Source organism: Caloenas nicobarica, chromosome 3, assembly GCF_036013445.1.
Source record: "Caloenas nicobarica isolate bCalNic1 chromosome 3, bCalNic1.hap1, whole genome shotgun sequence".
Taxonomy (NCBI): domain Eukaryota; kingdom Metazoa; phylum Chordata; class Aves; order Columbiformes; family Columbidae; genus Caloenas; species Caloenas nicobarica.
The window spans coordinates 118,941,422-118,965,037 of record NC_088247.1 but is presented as its reverse complement, the minus strand read 5'-3'; the positions used below and the strand labels follow the sequence as shown (position 1 = coordinate 118,965,037).

Genomic DNA, 23,616 nt, shown 5'->3' with positions numbered 1-23,616 from the left:
TGCCCTTCCACCAACATGTCTTTTCAGCTTCGCCCCCTCGCCCTCCTACTCCCCCCTTCTTGCCCGTTCCCAGACACCAAAACAACCGCAGCGTCTCACCGGGAAAAGCGGGATGGATTTTGGAGTGTCGGGAGAAAGGAGGTACCGGGGAGGGTGATGGGGTGGGGAAGGGGGGGGTACCAGGGCACGGTGCGGGGAAATGCCCCGGCAGCGCATTTCTCCGCACCGCACCGTGGGAAGGATGAGGAGAGGCTGTTTAATCCCAAGTTTGTGTCCTGGAGCAAGGAGTGGGGGGACTTGGGGATACAATAGGAACGGCCAACACGTTATGGGGTTGCGGGGGGAACCCGGGGAGGGAGAAGGCGAGCATCACCCGCTGCCTCCCGGAGCAGGCAAACTCCGCGCAAAATTAAGAACAAAGAAGAAGAAGGCGGAGGGGGGGGGGGCTGGGGGGGAGGGAGTCGGGGGGAGAGATGGAGGGGAGGGAGCTGGGCGCCCTCCCCCCTCCCGCCGGCCGGGAGGCAGCGGAGGAGCCGGCCAGGTTCAAGTTCGCGGGGCTGCCCGGTTGTTTGATCTCGCTGTGCCTCCTAGCGACCGAAACGGGCAGGCAGCCCGCCCGCCGCCCCGGCTCCGCCACCGCAGCCCCCCGGCTCCCCGCTCCCCCAGCCCGGCCTCTCTTCACCATCCCACCCCCCCTCCACATCCCCGGGGCGGAGGGAGCGTGTCCCCCCCCCCCCCACTCCGGAGCCCGTCCCAGCCACCGCTCCCGCCCCACGCGTGCGGAAACTCCGCGGGTGTCTCAGCGAAAAGGAGCCGCGGGGATCCCGCCCGTCTCCGCTGCCCCCGGGGGCGAGTCGGAGCCCCCCTACCCACCCACACCCCCCCGGTGTGATCCGCTTTCCCCAAACCTGGGGCAGCCCGAGCATCCCGGCGCGGGAAAAGGACCCCCCCCCGCCAGCCCATTTCGGGAGGGGGGGTGGCACCCCCAGAAGCCACTGATGTTGCAACGCCGACCCCAACTCAGCGCCGAGCATTAAAAAGAAAAAAGCCCCGAGAAGTGGCGATGGAGGAGGGAGAAAACAACCGGAGGGGGGCGAGGGGCTGAGCCCCCGATCCCCCCCGCGGGTTTTAGGGAAAAGTTTGGGCAGGGCAGAGCTCTCCGGCCAGAGCGGTTCCCTGCAAAGAGCCAACGTTTTGCTCAAGGGCTCCATGTGCGAACGTGGCTGGAAATGTTTGTGCGGCCGTGGGGGAGAGAAATCGCAGCGTAAAGTTTTGGGGTTGTTTGGGTGGGGGGTTTTTTTGCTAAGAGGGAGCCAAGGATCGTTGGCAGAAAAAAATCGCCCTGGGTTTTCTGCCATCCCTGGGAGGGAACAAAACCCGGCGGGAGTAATGGGGGAAGGAGAAGATAAGAAAGAAAGAAAAAGAAAAGAAGGAGGTGAAAAAGGAGCGAAAAAAGCATGCACCATTTCCCCTTCCCCCCCAGCTCACCCCGAGGAAAACGGGATTTATTTTTTTCTCCCTTCCTTCCCACCCCCCTCGCCCCAAACCTTTCCAGCTCGAGTTGCCTTTTGTTGTGCAAAGAGCGCTCCCGCTTATCTCGCATCTAGCCCTGGTGTGTGTGCTGGCGGCAGGAGGGAGGGAGCCGGAGAGTTTTTGTTGCGAACAGTGTGGTAGGGCTCGGGGTTTGGGTTTTCTCTCCCGGGGAGAGCGGATTTGGTTTGGGGTTGAAACGCGGCGGCGAGAAAAGGGTCGTTCGCGGGTGTGAGGATGCGAGTGTGTGCGAGCGTGTGTGTGTGTGTGCTCAGCCCGGGCTCGCTCTCGCCTGTGTTTGTTGGCAGGAGGCTCCCCGCACACGCGGTGCTTGTAAACATTCAGACACGAGATTTTTCCCAATCAAAATCCACTTCCACTCTTTTTTTTTTTTTTTTTTTTGAAAATCTTCCAAAAAATAGTAAGCGAGCGGGAGAACGCGAAGCGAGGGCGAGGAGGGAATCCCTTCCCCGGCGCGGCTCGGCTCGCTTCGGCTTCCCTCGCCGCCCGGTGCCGCCCCCCGCCCCAGCCCCAGCCGGAGCGGAGCGGGGCGAGGTCGGGGCGGCGGAGCCCCGCACGGCGCCGGCCCGGGGCGGCGGGGGGCGGCGGGACCGGCCACCTCGCACCCCGCGGCGGAAACAAAAGGGAGGCGGCCCGGCTCGGCTCGCCTCTCTTCCCCCCCCCCGAGAGGGTGCCGCGGGGCGGGCGAGGCGAAGGGGCGAGCCAGCCGGTGGCGGAGGGGGCTCCGGCCACTGGACTTTCTTCCCCGTTCCGCTCGTCCGCAGCTCCCGCCCGGCCGGCCAAGGTGTCCGGCGTCCAGCCCGCCGCTCCCGCAGGAATTTCTTTGACACTTTGGGGCGGTTCTGCCCCCGGCAGCTCCGCACCTAGCCCGCCACTCCCGGTGCCGGAGCGAGAGCCGCCGCTCTTGCCGCCAAAGAGCGGGGAAAGCGGGAGGAGAGAAAGGAGCGGAGCGGGGGCAGTGCGAGTGCGCGCCGGCGGGCGGGGGGCAAAGGGAGAAAGAGGAGAAAAGTAATCATCAAGGTGATTAAATTAAAGAGGGAGAAATTACGGAACGCTGATCATCCCGAGCCGGCGTTGAGTTCATTTTTTTCCCCGACTCGCTCACTCGCTCTCACTTTTTTTTTTTTTCCCCTCCCTGCTCTCGCTCAAATTAAAAATTAAATCCGTGAAGGGGAAATTAAATAAATTGCTCTCCGGGTTACTTACGTGAAAATTCCCGTTTGCTTAAGTGCTGGGGTTTGCCTTGCTTGCGGCGCGACATGGTGGGTTGGTGGCTTCGGTGGCTTGTGAGTCGCTCGGTTCACATCGGGAGAGACGGGTTAGAGAGGAAGGAGACTCCAGAGAAAATATCTTCATCAATGTCTTTTGACATCCAAAATAAATTAGAAATAATACAAAGATGGCGCAGGGAAGATGAATTGTGGGATAGCAGTCATGGCTTTTTTTTTTTTTTGTGCAAGGGGAAAAAAAAGAGAGAGAGAGGGAGAGAGAGGGAGAGAGAGAAGGAGAGAGAGAGAGAGATGAAAAAAATGGCAAAAGCCCCCCTGAGCTGCAAGTTCAAGTGCGGACGTGACGTCCCTGCGAACTTGAACGTCAGGAGCCTGGATGGACAGAGACATACAAAACATGGGCAGGGCAAGCCGGGGAGAGGGGAGGAGGGAAGGCGAAGGCAACACCAATGGACACTCATCAGGGGCTGGACATGAAAAAGAGAGCAGGACAAGCCAATGGACAGTGATCGCAGGGGGGAGAGGGGAGGGGGCGCGGCGGGAGGGGGTGCCCCGGCCGCCCGGCGCACGCTGCCGAACGGAGTCGGGGGGCCGGGGGCGGAGGGGGCGGCGGCGGCCGGACCCGCAAGTGGCCGCGGAGGAGCGGGTGCAGGAGGGGAGCCGGGAGAGGGGCGAGGGGGAGAAATTAAACACGCACACGCGGAGAAAGAAGGGAGGAAAGAGAGAGGGAGAAAGCCAGCAGGCAGGCAGCGGCAGCACACGCGCGCACCCCCCCGCTGGAAAAGCAAAGACATCAATAAAGCCAAAGACCGGCAGAGAGGGCTGCGGGGCAGGCTGGCCGCGGGATGTGCCGAGGGGGTGGGAGAGCTGGGGGAAGCCAGGTAGGACCGGAGACCACCCAAAAAGCTGAGGGGGGGGCCATCAGGCTCCCGGCTTCCCCACTCGCCCCCCCTCGACGCCGCCGAGTCCCCTCCTCCCGGGAGCTGCGGCCCGTCCCCGGGGGACGGCGGCGGCCCGCGGAGAGCTGGGGGGCGGCGGAGGCTCGGCTCGGGCCGTGGCAAACTTCGGCGGGGAGCGGCGGGCCTTGCCCCGCTGCCCAGCCGAGCTCCTCGCCCCGGGGCGGGCCGGGGGAAAAGCGAGCGGAGTTTCGCCAGCGAGGAAGCGGCGGGAGCGGGAGGAGAAGCCGCAGGAGCTGGGGGGAAGGAAGGAGGGCGGCGGGACCTCGCAGCTTTCCCCGCGGGCTCCTCTCGCCCGCCATCCCGGAGCCCCCCCTCCCCCGGCAGCGCTCCGAGCCCTGCCCGCAGCGACAAGTCTCTTAACGAAAGCGAAACGCGGGGCTGCCGGCGGCGGGGCTGGCACCGGGGGAGGGCGGGGAGAGGGGGGAGAGCGGCGGCGGCGGGAGGCACCGAGAAGTGGCTGGAGTTGGGAGGATGCGGCAGCGGCAGCTGCAACTTCGCCGAAAACAGAGGGAGAGACGCAGAGGCTGCCGGCACGGGGAGGGATCAGGTTGCAGTAGAAATAAGCTCCGGAGGCGAACGGGCGTTTGGAGCAAAGTGCGGCTGCGAAAGGAGTGTGCGAGGGGGAGAAAGCGTGCCCAGGACGGAGGCGGAGAGACCGAGCACCGGGCGGCCCCGCGGGAGGAGAGGGGACGAGAAGCCACTGTAAGAACGGCTTGAACGCGCAGAGCAGAGCTGCCACCGCCCGGACACCGCCCGGGGAACCCAGTGGGGAGAGAGGCTCGGCGGGGACCTGTTAGCGAGGGGACGGGGACGATCGCTCTGGCGTGGGACGGTTTCAGCTTCCCAGCCCGTCCCCGGGCCGCTCCCCTCCTGCAGACACGGACACGGGCGAGCGTGTCACCCCGTGGCTGCTGGGGCGGGGGGGGGGGGTAAAGCAAATCCCCGTCCTGCGTGACTTTCCGGGGGGGACCCAGGCGCAGGTGACAACAGAACTGCTCCCGGCTTCCAGGGCTGGCTGCCGTTCCCGGGCGTACATACGTTGTATCAACGTATATAAACAGGCATGTGTGTGTACCGGAGATATATATATGGGATTTGATGTATGTATAATGCCACGTGTAAAGCTTTTCAAGGTGGCTGCAATGTAAAAAGTAATGAGTTTATTACCCCTGAAAGGTTCTGCGGTTCACAGGTAACAGTCCTCTGAATTACAATTCATTAGGCGGTTGTGCGCTCCCTGAAGCCACCCGGCATCAGAACACCTACCTGCGGTTATTCCCAATAAATAACAGCCAACATTTCATTGATTTTCTTTAAAAAAATCATAGCAAATTAAGCACTTAGTTACAACTAAATCTGTTTTATTAGCATACCGTGTTCGAGATTCCAGAGGTGACTTCTCAGACCGCATCTTAAAACCTACAGTCAAGAGCTAATTTTACAGATGCTTTCATGAATGGCAGCGAGGATCTTCCTACCATTAGCATGCCCTTAATTCCAGCGCCGTAAAAATGCCTCGAATTAAATGGAAACTCGCTGTCTTAAAAAAAACAATATTTCATCCTGGCTGGGTAATTATTAATATTAGCATTTGATCGCAATAGTGCTGTGCTCCCCCCATCGGCATCGTGTTCCCCCCCACCAGCGCTTCGCATTGTCATGTGATTGGAGGGAGATAACAAACCTCAAGAAAGAAAAGGAGTCAGAAGACATTTTTAACACGGCATAATCGCAGATTAATAATGCAGGTGGGTTTGTATTTTATTGTATTTTTAGGGGAAGGGAACGAGGCTGTTTAACGAGCAGTCGTGGACAGAAAGTAACTATATTTACAATCCTTGATGTGGCTTTCGGTGGGTAATAAATTACGACAATATTAAAATTATTTTCTGCCAGCCCGGTTAACTGCGTTGGGGACCGTAAAGCCCTTACTGATTCCATTTATGCCTTGTAATTACAGTCCACGGGCTCTCTCTAAACCCTTTGGTGTATATTGTGTGTAAACTTTTAGCTAATAGACCTTTTTTGAATGGAGGGACTTTTCTCAGTACTTCCTGCAGTATATATTCTGTCTCTGATCTCTGTGTTTAATGGCCAAGTCCTGCTTTATGCTTTATAATGTGTTGACAAGTTTTCTAACAGACTTTCTGAAATAATGCACATATATTCACGTCGGTTAGAAACTCCACAGTATTTTTAGAGTCGAGTAGATCTATATCCTAATGCACTGAGAGGGAGTGTAAATCATAGAGGATTTCATAGCCCTTTCAGTAGTTTTCTGTATGAAGTATGAGCAGCGTGGCCTCCAGACGTAACCTTTTAGAAAAAAAGACAGTGCTTTTATTTTATGGTGTAAAGTGCTTTTAGCTTCAGGGCTCTGAACGTGAATGTGGTCAACAAACAGCTTTTGCGAGGGACTTCGCTACAGCCTCAGCCTCAGCTCCGGGGCGCTGCCTTCGCGATGGGGAGGGTTATGGGGCCACCTCCGGCTGCAGGACCGGGATAATCCCCCCTGACCCCCCCCCCAGAGACACGTTAACCCCAGAAATGCCGCCCCGACGCCCCCGCTCTGTGGCGGGGGCAGCTGCGCGCCCCGCCGGGTCCCCCCCAGCCCCGCAAGCCGCCGGTGCTCGGCTCTGCCGGACCCCCCCGGGGAAGCTGCCGATGGCGGGGTCAGCCCCACGGGGCCCGTCCCCGGCTTGTCCGGGGGGGATGAGCGGCCTCTGAGCTCACCCTGGTCCGGAGAGCCATGGGAGCAAGGACAATGTCCTTCCCCCGCCTCGTCCCATGCCCCCCCATGCCCTGCTCCTCCTGCATTGTCCCCTCTGCTCCCTGCTTCCAGTGCCACCGCCCCCCACACACGGAGCATCTTTTGACTTGTCTGTGCCCATGACACGGTGGCGTCGCTCTGCTCAGTTGTACTAATGAACCTAGTGAACGCGGCACAGAAAAAACAGCTAGAAATGCTTAAATACTGACTGCTAACATCCAGAAATGCAGGTGAAAACAAACCCCAGCCAGCCCAGCGATCAGGCTGTGAAGATTCACACCAACTTGTGTGTCACCTTCTGCTTCTCCGCAACCTTCCTTTGCCCAAGGTGCCCTGCAATCCTGCTGCAGCAGTTCGAGCTGCTGTCACCCCCAGCCGTCTTATCAGCTGCAGAGCCCCAGCCCCAGAGCAAAGTCAGCTGAAGGAAACGTGGCCCCACATCTCTGCTGCGTGCAGGCGAACTCTGACGTACACGCTGAAAACAGGGCCGCGGTGGTTTTCAGGCTGCCTACAAGGGGAAGGCAACCTCGAAGGAGGGTCTGCCGTGTTAGCTGAGCAGCTGTCCCACCTCAACCTGTCCCGTGCAAACCAGAGCCCTGAGGCAGCAGCTCGTGCCCTGGAGCAGATGAGGGCACAGGTGGGCACCTGTCCCAGGGCAGGGGCAGAAACCTGCAGCGAGAAGCCAGAGCGCCCAGGTGACAACATTTACACTGTAAAAATGACGCTTAAGTCTGCCAAAATGTACCTGTCCCTCTCCTCATGCCGCAGCTTTCTGTCGGAGAACTAGCATGATCCTCCCTCCATTCAAGTATGTGAGGTGCTTAGAGGTTGCCCCAAGAAGGGACATAAAACTGCCTAAAACTCACAAGTGTGGCCTTCCCCCGTCTCGCGGGCAGGCACACGGTCCTCCCGCACAGGATGGGGACCAGAGGCACGAAGGAGCGTGACACAGTTCCCACCGCGTGCTGCTGTCCCTGCCTATCTGCTAATTCAGTGACAGACTTGGCAGTGGGCGAGTTCAGCAACTTTGGTGGGCAAATGTTCCTGCTTCGAAGCTCCAACTGTCATTCACTCGGAGCAGGAATCTCACTTGCCAACTCAGTACAGAACATTAGGACCAAATACAAATTCCAAAATTCTGCCAGTTCTCTGGAGCCGGGCTGCATTCTATAGCGGCAGATCGCACGGGGTTCTTTCTGACATTGGCTTGATAGTCTCAATCAGGCGGAGGCAACGTGGGTGGAACTCTTATCGTACCAGGCTGACTCTCCGTGAACGAGCAGAGGACCTGCACGTTCTAGAAATAGTACGTGCATTAGCGTTCCCACGTGAGAAACTTGGGCACGCTGCTTTTCCTTTTCTCTGTTTTGGTTTTTTTTCCTTCCCCTTTTAATAAAGCCTCAAAATAAACCCTGATTCTGCAAGCGCTTACTAGCCAGCACAGCAGCAAGTCCGTGCAGGATCACAAACATCTGATCATCAGGTGACAGAAAGATTTCGTTATTGGCTCGCCCTAGGCAGGACCCAGAATAAAACCCTGAACTTGGGAGGACTTTTTCCGCGGGTTTCAGCCAGGTGTGGGATTTCAGCCTGCACAGCACCCAGCACGATGGAGCCCTGAACCTTGACTGGACTTTCTGGGCATGACTGTAAAAGAAATGGCACAAAGTGCTTGGGAAACAGACTTTCAAATGGCAAAACCCCTCCTTTGAAGCATGCAAACAGTTTTGCTTGTGCGTGGGCAGGCAGTGGAAAGCACTATCAAATGCCCATAAAAATCTCATTTTTAATCAAATGTTTGATTTCAGCCAAACTGTTTTTAATTTGTACTGCTCTAGTACTTACTTAGCTATTTGTCATTTCATATGTTTAATATTTATGTATCTTTTTATAAGTGAACATGTAACATGCTCCTAACAGTTTCTAGCCTGTTTCAAGCCAACGTGATTTAAACTATGTGCATTTATAACTCCCCAGAACTTGACCTATAATGCAAATCCATAGTCTTAATTATAGCAGCACCAGCAGTCACCGCACGAGTGAAATAGTTGAGCTTTCGTTACTGAAGATGCACGGTAGTTAAGGTCTGTCAGCGCTCCTGTTACAATCCCCATCTTGAAGAGGTTATAACTTGGGCTGTGTAAATTTGATTGAGCTGAAACTTGGGACTCAGACTGTCAGTCCATATAGGGAATTATCTTATGAATAATTGCCTAACCCATTGCTTGATTCACAGACCTTTAAAAAACGATTTTTAATGGGTTTTAATGTTTTTTTCTTTTACTGACATCTAGGGTATGATTTTGGTACTTCTAGCTCTTGTGAAGCTCCATCCTGAACAGTGTAAATATGAGTACCCAAGTTAAAGCTATGTGTACACATACGCTGATAAGAGATGATGAGCAAGAAATGGCTGTTAAATCTATCTCAAAAGAGAGTCCTAAACTTGTAAGATGAAAAGAACATAAATGCCTCCAACAGGAGGGAGCTAAAGCTCATAAAATGTCTGGTTTGTACATCAGCTGCATCATAGTACGCTGCCATTCACACATCTCTGGAGCCCCTTTGTACCAAAACCATCATGCTGGGAAGGGAAGGTGCTCCCTGGACCCACAACCCAAAATACAGCTCTGGCACGTTACGGTGCAGCATATAGGTCCACTCGGTTACCTATAGATGCAGCAAGGATAGCTAGGAATGGGAAAACGTCTGGCAGAGCATTGGTCATTCGGTTATCTTTGCTAACAGCTTCTTGGAATCTTTTCATCTTCTTGGGCTTTATCTTCCTCCAAAACTGTGTGGAAGTGAGTCCCACATGTGCGTTGGCATCCGAACAGTCACGTGAAAGGGGTGAGCTGTTGAACTTTGAACGCCGAGCGTAAGCTTAAGTATCACTTTGTGTTACAAAGAATTTTACTGAGAATCCATAACACTTTTCGCTAGTTTTAAACTTCTGTTTATCAGAGATGGTTTTAATCACCTCAAATCACAGTAAGCCAGAGCATACAGGGTTGGTTAAGGTACAGGATTGGGATTTTCCTTGACCCTAACAAAAATGACGAGCCCGGAGCTAGAAAGATGAGCCACAGGCCGTGAAGAGATTGATCTCATGGAGCCAGACCCCACAAAGTTTCCATGCCCACCTCAGCGAAGGGTTGCAGAGCAGGGACACCTGAACTCCTGAGCAGCATCTCCAGTGGTTTCAGGAAGAGCTTTGATCAAGCCAGGCTGCAGCATCGGGCTCCCTCGCTGCAGGGTTCTTGTGTGCATGTCGTTCTGAAACAAAGTGCTGTGAGAAGCCAAACTCCCCTCAGCAAGACGTTCCACCCATCCAGATCCCCCATCCATCAGGGCGACTGTTTGCCCTCACAGAAACTGATTATGGTTTAAGCATAGAGAAGCTGGTTCTCGTGAGTCACTGCTGAGATCCAGAGTCATTTACCTGAGCAGATCATTATCCTCAAGCCTATGAGCAGTAGGAAGACAGGTCGTGTTTAACACGACGTTTAAAATAGCAGCACGTCCAACTATGGCACTGTCACACTTCACCTCCAAAGTGCATCAGTGAAGGAGAGCTGGACAGACTTGGTCTGATCCTGACCAAAAAAAACACGTGGGGTGACTCCTGATGTTTTAGCACAGCAGCTGTTTATGAACAAGATCTTCTCAGGATCATAAGGAGAAGCTTTTCGCGCTTCTGTACAAGATTAGATCCAAGGGGCTCAAACTCTCCCTATGAGGAAATCTGGGAAGCCTCACCCTGGATGTGGCAGGCAGGAAGAGGAGGAATTGCAAACACTTCCATCTTGAAGGATAAATCCAACCGTACCTCAAATCACTTTAAAAAAATAATAACAAAAATAATTAACTAATCTGAGAATCAGCAACCAAAAAGGAGTTATTTCCATTGAGAAATTAGTTTTGCCACACAGGATGAGGAAAGATTTAGTTGTTTTCTTGCATGCTGCTGAACACAGTCCGTTCTTCTTCCTCGCGCACTTGGTGTGAGGGACAATAGAGAAAGACAGCGCAATAAAAAAAGATTTTCCTCTTCTAGCTCTGATCAATATATCCCCTACCAGAGGAATCTACTTGGCCTTGGGTACTGCAAAATTCTTAAGCACATATTTATCTTTGGGCACATCAGCTGTACTTACATGTTTGAAGTAAGCGTGTGCTCAAGCACCCTGTTAGATTGGCACCTTAACATCTTTGTAAATAACTTCTATTACGTTGCTTTTTAAAGCTTCTGCTTTCAGTCACTTAGAGTGCATTGAACTGAAGTTTAACATACACAATCATCATTCTCTGTATTCATCTTATATTACTATTTCAGGTGACATTTAGGTTTAGCTTTTAGCTTTAGCAAAACAGAAATGCACGTGCTTTGCAGAACATGACATAGCTCATGTGAGGATCCAGATGAAAAAGAATTAATTGTTGAGATAGCAGAGATCTGTTTCTGCATTTGAAAATAAGGACAGCTTTACTGTGGATTTTATTCTTTGCCATATTTATTCCGTGCAAAATTGCAGCTTAATTGTCAGAATGCTTATGACAATATTTTAATGCAACTCTCCGTACCCAGAATATATTATTATATAGCCCAAAGCTGTACAGAAAGATGCAGTGCTGAGAGGTAGCGGGAGTGGTGGTGAATAACCTGTGATAAGAGCCCCCTTCTTTGAGCAGTTTGGATAGTTTTGCCACCATTTGTTGTTGTCAGCACATACAATTTTTACAGTACGGTATGAATTCTGTCTGCGGTGAAAAGAATGCCTTCTACCACCAGTATGAATAAGATTTCACTCAATTAAAATAACATGCAAGTGTATTGTACAGAATTACATAGAAAGCTGATGTGCATTAAGTATGAATGCTGGGGCTGGGGGGAGTTATTGTAGTAATGCTATTGTTCAGAGAGCAAATATTCCTCAGCATTTAAAAAAAAAAAAAAAAGCAAGGGAAATTCAATATAGAAATCAGAAATACGTACAATGTTTGATATTACCATACTGAAATTAATGCATTCACAATTTAGACTTTAATTTTTCCTGTCGTATTAAGTCACACAGCTTCTGAGTGCCTAGAGAGAGAAAAATAGACGGAAATGTATGGAGAGAGATCCATAGACTATGCATGCTGACATACACCCCCCTTAGATGTTACAATGATAGGCCCTATAGATAAACGCAGAGTAAACACAAGCCATACCATTGCACCAGTCTTAAGTGCTATTCCCCACCCACAGCAGCAAGAAGTTTTGTGTAGACGTGGCTGGAACGTGTTCCATTGCAATCCCCACTCTGCACAGCTCTGAAGGCTCCTCACCCGGAGGGGTTTGCTCCAGACCTCCTGGCACCCCGGGTCGTGCTGCCCAGAACCGAAGGTATCTGAACGTATAGGGGTGTATGGGGATGCAGCCACAGCAGCTCCTGCAAGGAAGGCCAAGAGCGTCTCGCAGCTGAGGTGTATCTTAGACAGACATACTCTAAGCCAATAAAAATGAAACTATTCTCTTTTGAGACCTAATTAGCTTTTATATTCAAAGCTGTGCTGCGTATTTGTACATTGCTTATGAGCGGGGCTAAAAAAAATATATGTACCATGACACTATACTTTTAAAGTGTCTATTGAAAGCTTTTCCCGTTCTCCAAGGATTGCCTCCTCCTTAGATGTATACATTCAGCGAATACGACAAGGCTAATTATTTTTCCCTGAAATGATCAGCGCTTGTCTCTAGTAGTTTGTACAGAAGCACAGACATCGCATCTTCAGCCTTGGAACTTAAAGAAACCACAACTACCTTCAAACCCTAAGACGAAAAACTGTTTGATAAATAAATTCCCTACCACGGGCTCTACAAGGCTCGAGCGCCGGTGCACGTAGGTGCCTTTTTGCCTTTTTTTTTTTTTTTTTTTTTTTTTTTTGAGGGGGTTCTATATTTTTCTGTTACCTTTCCTGCCCATAAAGCAATCACGGAGAGCGGCAGGAGGCACCATAAATATGCAAATTGCTGCCAGATAACTGGTTTCGCTGGTTCCGCCTTGGGAAGCAGCACCGCAGCCAGCAAAGCGTTCCTGAGCTTCCCACCAATTCTCCGACTCCTTCCTGGCTTTACCTCATTTTTGGGGGTGTTTGAGGGCTTTTCTACTTCTTAATTTCTTGTGTGAGGGGTATTGGAGTTCTCCTCGTTCGCCCTGAGGAACACTGGGGGTTTATTACCGCCTCTTTCTAATTACAAGGTCAAGGTTTTCGTGTCTGCATGAGCTCACCAGAGAGGTGCTCCTGGGGGGAAAGGAGCGGCTCGTACCTTCGTGGCGTCACAGACCTGCTCAGGAATATCTGGGGATGCTCATGTGCGGATGTGCAGTCTGAAATACATGCTAAGGCCCTCTCTTTTCTAGCTCAGCATTTGAGGGATTAAAACCACTGGTTTCCAAATAAAAATTAAAGTATAATTCACAAGTAAACATTTACAAAAGTCCATGAGACCATATTTTGATAAATCACAGTGATCTTATGTGGATTCTGCGTTTGCTCTGCTGGTCAATTCAAAGCAGCATTACTTGCTAAATCAATATTTTGCGTGGCATTTGTCAAAAGCATGGACTGAGCATTTGGGTATTTAAAAAAAAAACCCACCAAAGTAAACAATCCAGCTAATTTATGAGTGCAGTACCTTTAATGCAAATATTCCTATCAGTATAGTGGTGGCCCCATATAACACAATAAGATACAATTCAGACCTGAGATGGTCTATTGAATACATAATATGCATTTTTAAAATTGCCTGGAAACGTATTCATACGGTAAAATCTAATGGTTCAGGCGGAGTTTTTACTCTTGATCAAATAATAAAAATTGTTAGAGACCACTCTGTCATCTCATTGCTCACCAGCCTCCGCGAGAACCGTTTTACATTCCCGCTTAAATAGGACAGGAGAGCAAGAAGGAAAACATAAACCATGGAAGAGTTACTACAGGCATTAACTTTTGAGCCAGAAAAGCAAGAGAGCTGGAAAGCGAGCAGGGGAATTGGGGTATTGCCTCTGTCACTCTGTACCCATCGAGGTTTCCTACACCCAAAGCCTCTGGATGTCAGGACACAGTTGTACCCACCAAGCCTCAGAGAGTGACCGGGGTGAGGTGTCGTGGTTCTGCCTCCAAAATACCTTCTTTTTTTGTGGATTTAAGTCTGCCAGGGAAGGGGACTGGTGTGGACTGACAGATGGAGCCTGTGGAGAGATGAGCCTCCCTGTGGGACAGGGTGGGTGGCAATGGCCTTGTCCGCAGAGGAGGAATCTGAAGTGCAGGCTAGTAATGGCGATTACTATTAAAGCACAGAGCTCTTCATTGCTGAAAACTTCAAATAACTCTCCTGAACTATATTTGAGACTTTTTTTTTTTTCATGTTAACTCCAGGTTCGATTGCTAGAAAAGGTTGACTGCTAGAAAAGGAAACCCAGTGCAGTGCACAGCAGCAGGGAATCGCAGCCCTTCTCTACCAGAACCCCTGCCATATACGTACTGTCACTCACCTTCCAGACACTCCGTACAACCATTCAATCTATTGAATCAAGAGACTGTTTGATCTTATCTGCATCTGTGAGCTGACTGTCAACCTGCTTAGGCTGCATATTAAATCATCTATAGTAGCTGTATCAAGCTGGGATGATCTGTTAATTCTAAATTTATTAACCCTTAGAGTGCAGTCATCATGTTTAATCTAGTGTAGCTAGCGTTTCTTTTACAAGACTAAATCCTTCTTCAAGGTATGGCTGTGCTGGAGGTTAAAGAATCAGGAATGCGGAGGAGATGGTAACTGGGAAGAGCTCACTTTGCTCTCTGAAAGCCAGTTGACAGCATCACTGCTCCAAACACATGTATTCGCATCATGCTCTTGTGTCCAGACCACGGGGTGCGTGCACACGTGGACGCGCCTCCTGGCATTTCCCACAGAAAGAGTTTTGCCCGAGATGAGAAGGAATAAGTGAGGCCTCGAACAAGACCTCATCTCCGTGCCTCCCCGAGGGCTTAAAATCAAAAATCCAAGCGACAGCCCCCCACCACACAGCGAGGGTGGCTGCAGGCGGAGGCCGCCCAGGACCCACCGGCAAACCTCCTCCAAGTCAGCTCTTGCTCCTTGCTCTGTCGCTGCCGTCTAAATCAATTAACAAACATCCTCAGAGCGCCGAGGACCGCGGCCGCTGCAGGACGCGCAAGAAGTCAAGTGCTGCTATCTGCATACGTACGAATTTACCCCCGCGCAGACACATATACAAATAATTTTATACAGATACGTACACGCGCATCAATACGTTAATCTGTTTGTTACACTCACACACGTCTCTCCCTGCCCCTCTCTCCTGTTATCTATTATCCTTGCACGTTGCTGATGGTATCAACATATTCACAGCTTTTATTTCAGTCGCAAACTGCTAGGCATGCTTCTTTTTTTGGTAATCACGTGCCCGGTATCTCTCTAATGTAGCCTAATAACAATTTTAGCATTCAGATGAAGCGATTTCATTCTGTGACTGCCTTTTCTATTAGATTTGATTCTGAGAAGCCCCAGTGGGTGCCTCCGAGGCAGAGATCTATCTGTGAGGCTGCAACCGATTCAATAGCAGCCTGAGCTAACCTTGACCTTTCCCTAGACCCTGCTCCATCTGGTGCCAGCCTGGTCCCCCCCTTCTCCTCCTCCTTGCTTCACAGCCAGCATTGATCAAGGCGAATCGAGCGTCTCTCTCCCTCCAAGGGCTGGGCAGTCGCAGAAAGGACAGCATATTTCAATATATGGAAATGATCGAGCCTCTTATGCAATCATAAATCTACATAGAGCCTCGTGATTTGGTATTTCATTCACCTCCAAAGGTTCTCCCCCTCTCTCCTCCCCCCACAAGCAGGGATTTATAAACTATAAGACAACGGCTTTCCCCAACACCTGGAAATTATAAAACATGCTGTTTACTGGGAATGGACGCCTGGTGATTTCAGCTTATTTATTTTGCATTTTGTTTATTTATTTGCAACTCTGTTGTTTCCCTCCCACATGCTTGGGAGATATATAGAGATAGATATATAGATATATAGATATATATTTTTTTTTTATGGTGGGTCCCCCATCCCATTCCCCCCCTCCATTGCGGCGGTGGCAGTGGCCCCGGGAGGGGCTGTTCTGGTTTAGCCAGGGTGGGCTCGGTTCCCGGTGCACTGGGACCCCCCGGCAGCTGCTCCGGCCGCCGCTCGCCCCGCTCCGCACCAGGGGGGTTGTTGGGGCTGCTCGGCCCCTTTCAAGAGCTGGAAACGAGCAGAAGCTCCTGCGATAAAGCAGCCACGCCACTTTGTCATCTGCCGAATTCTGCTCTGGTTTCTCCTCCCCTTCCTCACGGTGGCTCTAAGGAGCAGCACCCCGGGGCCCCCCACCCCAAAACCAAGCACAACCCACCCCCCCCAGCAGAACCGATGGTGCCAAACTATTCCCAATGCTCCTCCTAAGGGGAGAATTAAATTTTTAATAGCGACCGGCATGGCTTTTCGCATTGAGATATAACTCTGTCTTTTAATATCCCTGCATGCTCCTCCCTGGCCGGGACCATTTACTTACATTTACAGGCGATAATTTTATTTTTCTTCCTAGGAATTCTGACATAACCACATTTTTTTCGTCGCATACCAGCCTCGAGATTATATAACAGATTATGTAAAATTATAATTACAAGATAATATATGCAGACTCAATTATTATATAGAGTTTCCTGCATATCTATAGCCAGGCACACAGCACGTATGTTAAGTCGGTTCTGCAATATTTGCATAGCCAACACTTCTGTCTGTAGACACGGCATAGAAAAGAAATGGATAGGTATTTGACAGTACATATGTATAAGAGATATATTATTTAAGAGAAAAAGGTATCTGGAAATAGATTTCTCTCCATTTTGAGGAATTTGTTTTGCTTTATCTCCACGGGTAGTAAAAAATAATAGGAAGAAACTGTGAATTACATTGAGAAAAAAAAAAGATATATTCAATTTGTCAGTTTAATATTACACTTCCTTTCTGCAATGCTACAAAGATTTAGAACATTTCCCAAACTTTCAGCTCTAATCTATGTCGCAGGTTTGGTTGGAGGACCTGCCACTACATGCCAGCTAAAAATGAGTGTCAATTAATAATGAAACCCACTCTTCCTTATTTCTGCACTCAAATAATTTAACAGGTTTTGATAAGATCACAAATGCAACAGTGAGAATTTTCCAATGCATGCAGTACTAACAGTTTTCATACTAAAGCACCAAAACTTCCCAAAATACAACTGCTGAATATTTCTTTGCTTTTCCCAGTGGCCATCTGCACATATCATTATACGCTTAAAATATAAAGAATATCCACCTCCTTAAAAAGTGTAGTTCGTTCCACCAGGAGTATAACTGGTGGAAACAATCTCACATCTAGGCAGTTCAATTAAGTACGCTGTATTATTTGTGGCCTCGAAAATCAGAAATAATTCGAAACAAGAAGTAGGAGAGTTTTGAGCTCATGTTTTCCACCACGTGAGAAGTCACCGGAAAACATTTGCCCTTATAACACAACAAGATTCATAAACTCTTGGCTTTCTGAGCTACCTGAGCAATCACGTAACCTCTGCAGAAGCACCTGAGTGTGGTTTGTTGTTGAAAAGCATATTGTACTTATTAGTAAAAATGTGAGATGGCTTAAAAAACAATTCGAGCTATGAATTGCCATCTGCTCAATGGGGGGAAACAGAAAGTAACTGAATATATTTTCTCACCTTTTTTTATAGTAACATAAACATCACTCCGGAACACTATAAACTTCTAGCTGTACGAATGGCATTTGTTTGTACAGTTCCTCACGCCTCAGGTCAGGACTTTGTCCGCACTCTTAAACGCTGTTTCTTTCCATTGTCTGCAAATATCCCAAAGTATTTTTCCCACCCCCCGATTAAACAAAATTTCCTTTTCATTTCAGGAATTAAAAGTTTGATCCTGCTTCCCACACCATACTCTGGGAACTGTCCCTGATAAAGAGCTGAGCTCAAGATCTGTGCGTGCCTTGAGATGTCAAAATAGGGGTGAAGCAGCACATACAACTTGCTCTGGTTCTCTGCATGGGAGGGGAAGAGGGAAGGTTTATGTTACCCCAGCTTTTATGTAGTATTTTGCATCACTGGTGTCCATCACAAGATAATTTTTTTTTTTCCCTACTCAGCCGGAGTTATTTCTTTGCTGTCCTTCAGCTTCATACACCTGGGAACCCAGGCTTTTTCTTTTTCTTTTTTTTTAACCTGTTTATTCCATTTCTTACCTAACTGCCCCAAACGCTCTGCTCCTGCCAGCGATGGATCAGAGGGGAGAACGTTTCTGGAGCACAGGGAGTCATTCAAAGCAAGGACCCAGGTTCAGGCACGTGAAAAATGTGAAACACAAGATCGCGACTTGGAGGGAGTTCACAAGGAGCACGCGGACAGGAGGAGTTGAGAATTATTACAGTTCTGTCCCGCAATACAAGCACATGTTAGACAGCAATTCTGCAACACAGGAATTGTCTTCATCTGCCTAATGCCTGATGCTTTCTCCTCCCTAAAAGACTGACTTTTCAAAAGCACTGCTTAAAAATAATAACACAAGGAGCAGCTTTTCTGCTCCCGTGGAACCTGGCAAGAGTATAAATATGATTTAAAGGAAGAAGGGAATCAAAAACTCAGAGGGAAAGGGAAATACATAAAAGTGGCCTGCACCCCTCACATTTTAATTTCCACAAACACCCCTAGTAGGGTTGGGCACAACAAACCGCCTGAGATTTACATGCAAAGCTCATTGCAATGGCTGTGTCACAGCACACGCCCAGGTGTTCTACCCCTCTCATACAGATCACCCCATAGTATTAAGATTCAAATCACCTGTCCTCCATCGCTAATAAAAATGAAATATATCAGGGGAAGTTCGAATACAGTGGCTCGACAGAGCATGTCATGTCTCACGCGCGAAAAAAAAATGCTAGGAGTGCACGATCGAAAACGTAGCTGTCCGTTTTTGTGGCATTTTTCTGTTTCAAAGGGCAAGATAGGTGCTTTGAGATGAGATAAGCACGAACACTTCCATCTAACTCCTATAGTCCTCTCAGAGTGCAGCACAAGGCCAATCCTTGCAGCAGAACTCCCTGCTACGCTGAGAAAAATCATGAAACTCCCAGTTTTTTTTTTTTTCCTTTTTTTGAGTGTGCAAAACACAAGCAAACTGTTGTACTTCAAGTGGTCCTTCTCCAGTTAAGAAGTTACCACAGCAGAACACGGCCCTACAGTGGAAGTTGCCCATAATGTCATATTAAGGGCTTGTCGGTGTTTCCAATTCTAAACTTAAGCCATTCTAGCCTAAGGCTTAGACCCTACCTGAGGCTTTCTGGAGAATAGTCCATCAGCCAGGTAGATGAGTGCATCTCCCGAGAGCTGACACAGCTGATGGCTTTTTAGCACAGGGACTGTCATTAAGGAACTGCGCACAATAATTATGCTGTTCTGCAGTACTGACACAAGGATGGACATGACCAGCTCCTCACCGGTCCTCAATTTCTGTTAGAAACTGCACTCCTCCCCTAATTAAAGGGATAGAACTGATTCAAAAAGGTGTATTACAGCTGTAGTTGCTGGAGTCAAACATCTGTAAAGCTTGTTTGGTGTGGATTCATGCAGTAGAGAGCAACTGCTCCAAAAATTGCTTCCACTTCCAGGAAAGCATATGCTTTAAGAAGCAGCCAAGAGCCTGATTCGCAAGTGGTCTCTGGGAAAAGCCCCGTGAAGGTGCGTCAGACACGTCTCCAAATCCACCACTTCAGCAGGTGGCCCTGCTGGTGGTTCCTTTGAAGGGGCACAGACTCTGGGGTGCTCTCTTCCTCCTCCTGAGAGCAGGCTGGGGGCAGAGGGAGATAGAGGAGGAAAATTTAACGTGCTGCTTGTGCCCTACCTGTTCTGCAGATAGCGCGAGGACTTTGCTCCTCCGGACTGTCCATCTGGCACCATTCCTGAGCAATAAAAGCTCACCCGCAAAGTGTTTTAAAGCAAACAGTTGGTGTAATGAATACCTTAATACCCCTATAGCTAGACAACAACACCACAAATAGTCATTACTTTAAGCATACCCACTCGGTGAAAAGAACCCAAGGTCACCTACCAGCCCACAGAGGCTGCGTGTTCATCTTGTTGGGGGGAAACTTCTGCTGTCACCCCCGCAGTGATTTGCAGTGACTAATCCAAGCACATCAGTCCACTTTCCAAAAGGTGTTCCAGCAACCCGTGGACCCAGGAAGAAGGTGAGCTGGCCACCAGTGGGGTCTCTTCAAAAGTAAATGGAAGTGTGTGCACAGGGGCATGGAGTCAGGCATCAAATATTCTTAAAGAAAAAAAAAAAATAGGGTTCTACACTGTACCGCTTCCCTAAACCTTTTTGTGATCTCTGCATAGATTCTCTCCCTGCCTTCATCTAATTTAGAAAAGCAGGGCTGCTGAAACAGCCTCAAGAACCAAATACTATCTCTGATTCATCAGCGCACATCAGGCACAAGAGCGGTAGCCGATTTCGTAAGATACCTGGGAAAAAAAAAAAACCCTTTATCGTTTAAGATCAGCATTTGTTTACCAAGGTATTATTTAAACTGAGGAATAGAGGCAGAAATCTGACTTAAAATTACTTTGTTATCATCTGTTCTTGCAGTTTTCTCTGTTAAAGTAGGCAGACTCGAGACAACATGGGACAAGATATTCTGTGGAAAGCTGCATCCTAAGCTCTAAATTCCTTGGTTTGGATTTTGTTGGCTCAAAACCAGGTTCCCCTTTCTTACTTTTGAAGCTGTTTACTGTATGAATGTAAAATAATTACTGTAACCAGGTGTATGTAAGTGTTATATGTAAGGAAGGCTTACAGTACTCTTAGAAAGAAAGAGCACACTGTGGAGCCTTTTCTGTTTGCTTTGTTTTTCAGCATAGTACATTCAATTATTTCATACCATTTTATATAATTTTACCTTTATAGCTCCACCTAAAATGAAAGCAATAACAATTCATCACCTCCTTCTAGTCCAAATCATACAGGTAAAAGTTAGGACTCTTACTCTTTTTAAAATTAAGCGTGTCTTCCATTAAACTTACAGATCTTTTTTCATGAAAGCGTGTGTGGCTATTTCAAAGAGTTAAATGTTTTTGAAAGCTCAAAGCATTCACTAGCCTCATTTTCTTTAGTTGTTTCATTCAGATTAATAAATCCATTTCCTACTTAAAATGAAAAGAGAACTCAAAAATGTTTACATGAAGTGAAAAAAAGCAGCAAGAAAATGACTAACAGATATCAGCACGTTGCATATTTGTTTTGTCCTGTCAATTATTTTTAAAGAATTCCCTTGCTTACAGAGGAAGATTTTTGAAAGACCTGAACTATCAAATTAAGATGTCCCCAAACACTGGTTTCTTCATTTTTCCTCATTTTGGAGAAAGTAAATACAGTAAGGGGTTTGTCGTCATTTGGGGTGTTTCTTTTTGCAATGTGGGTGGTTTGTTGTGGTTTTTTTTTTTCTTTACGTAACTTTCACTTTTGCCAGTGCCAAAAACAAAATCACGTTTCAAGGGTCATAGAATAAACCCGCATAAAGAATTTATGACACTACAGTGATGCAATTATGAAGCCAAATACTCCTCGCCATTTGCAACACCAGAAAAAAGAAAAAAATCACAAATAGCAAATGTAAAGTTCCATAGGTATCGGCTACTTCAGGGGCAGCGGTGGCTTCAAGCAAACACTTTCAGAGGCCTAGACCTGGAGGTAATTTCAATGTGTTTGTACCCAGCCATGAGCAACACAATCACCTATTGAAAGTGTCTGGCTTGGAGTGCAGACAGATGGAGAGCACAGGGGTTAGTACAGCCAGGCCTCAGACTGACCTTTGCAGAGAGAATTAAATCAGTCTGACCTTGTTGTGAAGCCTAAATTATATCCATAGACCCCCCAAATAATGCATCTTTAATACATCACTGCCCTCTTTTTATCAGCCTCCTTACCTCGAGGGTATCTTGTTTGCTAACTACTGATGTGAAATTGCGGCTATTTATGCTTACATTTGTGACCTTGGTGGACATCTTGTCACATTTTTCATGAACACTTGAAAACAGAGAGAAATATTTATAGAGAGAGAATATACAAAACTAAGGTCTTGTTTCACTTAGGCATAAAATAAACGCGAATAGGGAAAGAAACCTGCTTTGAGCAGAGGGCACGGTGGTCATTGTGTAAGTGTGACACAACAGTCATTGTATGATTCTGGGCTTCAGCATCGTCCATAACCCTCTCATCTGGACAGCCTGAAAAACAGAACGATGCCACCTAACAGGATTTCTAATATCTTAGAAACACCTCTTCTTCTCAGATATTTTTAGTATTTCAGGATTTTATTTTTTAAATTCAAAACAGTACTAGGAACAGAGTAACCCCGGTGACACCTGTCAGTTTTGGTAATACAGACCCCTGGACAGAAACAATACCCAGTCTGCAGGCTGGGATCTCAACTGGAAACCAGCTCCGTTCGGACTGGGAAGCGTTTAATTGGCACTCGTGTTGACTGTAACAGCAGAGGAGCCCAGTGGAAATTCAGGGGAACTGCATCCCTTCCCGTCACCAAAAAGGCTGCGTTTTGTGGTTTTCCGCTGTACCTGAACTCGAACAAAAGGTGCCCAGAAAAAGAGGTTTTAGTCCAAGATGTTGCTGTCCAAGTACCTTTATTCTAAGATACATCGAGTTCATTTTTTACTCCTGTTAATCAAAATAAAACTTTGATTTAAACTACAAAAAGAAAGGGCTTGTTCCTGTGCAGTTAATTTGGAGTTTTGGGTCTGCCGCTGCCCATTTTGGTAACCTCAGGCGAGTCACTGAGGCCCATGACAAGGAATCCTCTGGGAATCTCCATATGGAAAAGCTATGACACCACAGGCCAGCCAAGTCCACTGTCCCCAGAGGTGGCATCACACGAGTTCTGGGAACACTTTTCCCAGCAGCAGTGAGCTGTTCGGGTGGCTCACCCATCTTCTGGAATCACCCCTGCCCACACCAGAGGTGCTTCTGCCACAGGTTTGGCATGGTTATCTTGCTGACCTCGTTCAGCTCTCCAAGCCAACGACAAAAAAATGTTTGCTACCTTTTGCCGAGATGGTTTTCTGCTGGTTTGGCAAAGCATATCAAGCAAGGGAAGGGAGAGGCGAGCATCAGAAGCGGCACACAAGAGCACACAGCTGCAGGGCGGAGAAGAGAACAAACCAGGGCAGTACTGATTTAAATCAGTTACAGAACCACACCATTAGATTAAACTGCTGATGAAGGTTAAGTTTGGTCTAATACTTGCCGCTGAAGCAGCTGAAATGCTGGAACACTATGTTTTCTCCCAGCTTTGCTCTGCAAGAGGAGCGGACAGATCAGTAATTCCTTCTACTGAGAAAAGCCCAAACCATCAGAACTCTGCTATTTGTGTCACTAAAGAGCTGCCCTCCCAGGTGGGCTACAACAACACTCCTCAGATGTTATACTGTCAAGAGTAGCATATATATCCTAAAGTAATATTTTACTACTTCTTTGTCAGACTAAAACAGCTGATTTTAAAAATAGGTACAACATGATGAGCTCCATCCCAAACTGCCCACTATTAACTCCTTGAGAAGCTCATTCCTTACCCCAGAAACGAGCTTTGGGATCAAGTCAGCCACCCAGCGTCCTGCAGATCCCTCACTGCCAATACAGGCAATAAGCATCCCTAAGAGTTGTGCCCGTGCTGAGGGAAACCTGACCTCTCAAATAACAACTGTTGGTCAAAAGCACCAGCCCTGGACATGGGAGAAATCGTAACTGCGTGTGATGGAAGCTCTATTGTTATTTTTATGGGACTTCTTTAGCTTACAAGCCCACAGGTTCTCCTAAGAACCGTATAGGGATAAACTACTTGAACAGCAGAGATCGGTGCAGCCTGTGGAACTGCGCAATTTGCATTTTCTGCCTGCAAATGGGCTAGAAATCCCCAGAAACATAAGTTTCCCCTAGCCAAAAGCACA

At 48.5% G+C, this 23,616-nt stretch overlaps 1 protein-coding gene across 5 annotated transcripts in view; it reads right to left on the bottom strand.

The window, feature by feature from the left end:
• Positions 1 to 2,944, bottom strand: part of BCL11A (BCL11 transcription factor A) — a 67,787-nt gene extending 64,843 nt beyond the window's left edge. For 4 of the 5 annotated variants that reach the window (XM_065630913.1, XM_065630912.1, XM_065630909.1 and 1 more), the window contains exon 1: positions 2,758 to 2,944. In XM_065630913.1, the coding sequence (XP_065486985.1) occupies positions 2,758 to 2,812 (55 nt within the window). In that variant the 5' untranslated portion in view covers positions 2,813 to 2,944. The remainder of the gene's footprint in view (positions 1 to 2,757) is intronic. The other variant, XM_065630911.1, reaches the window with a different exon arrangement.
• Positions 2,945 to 23,616: the final 20,672 nt, after the last annotated feature.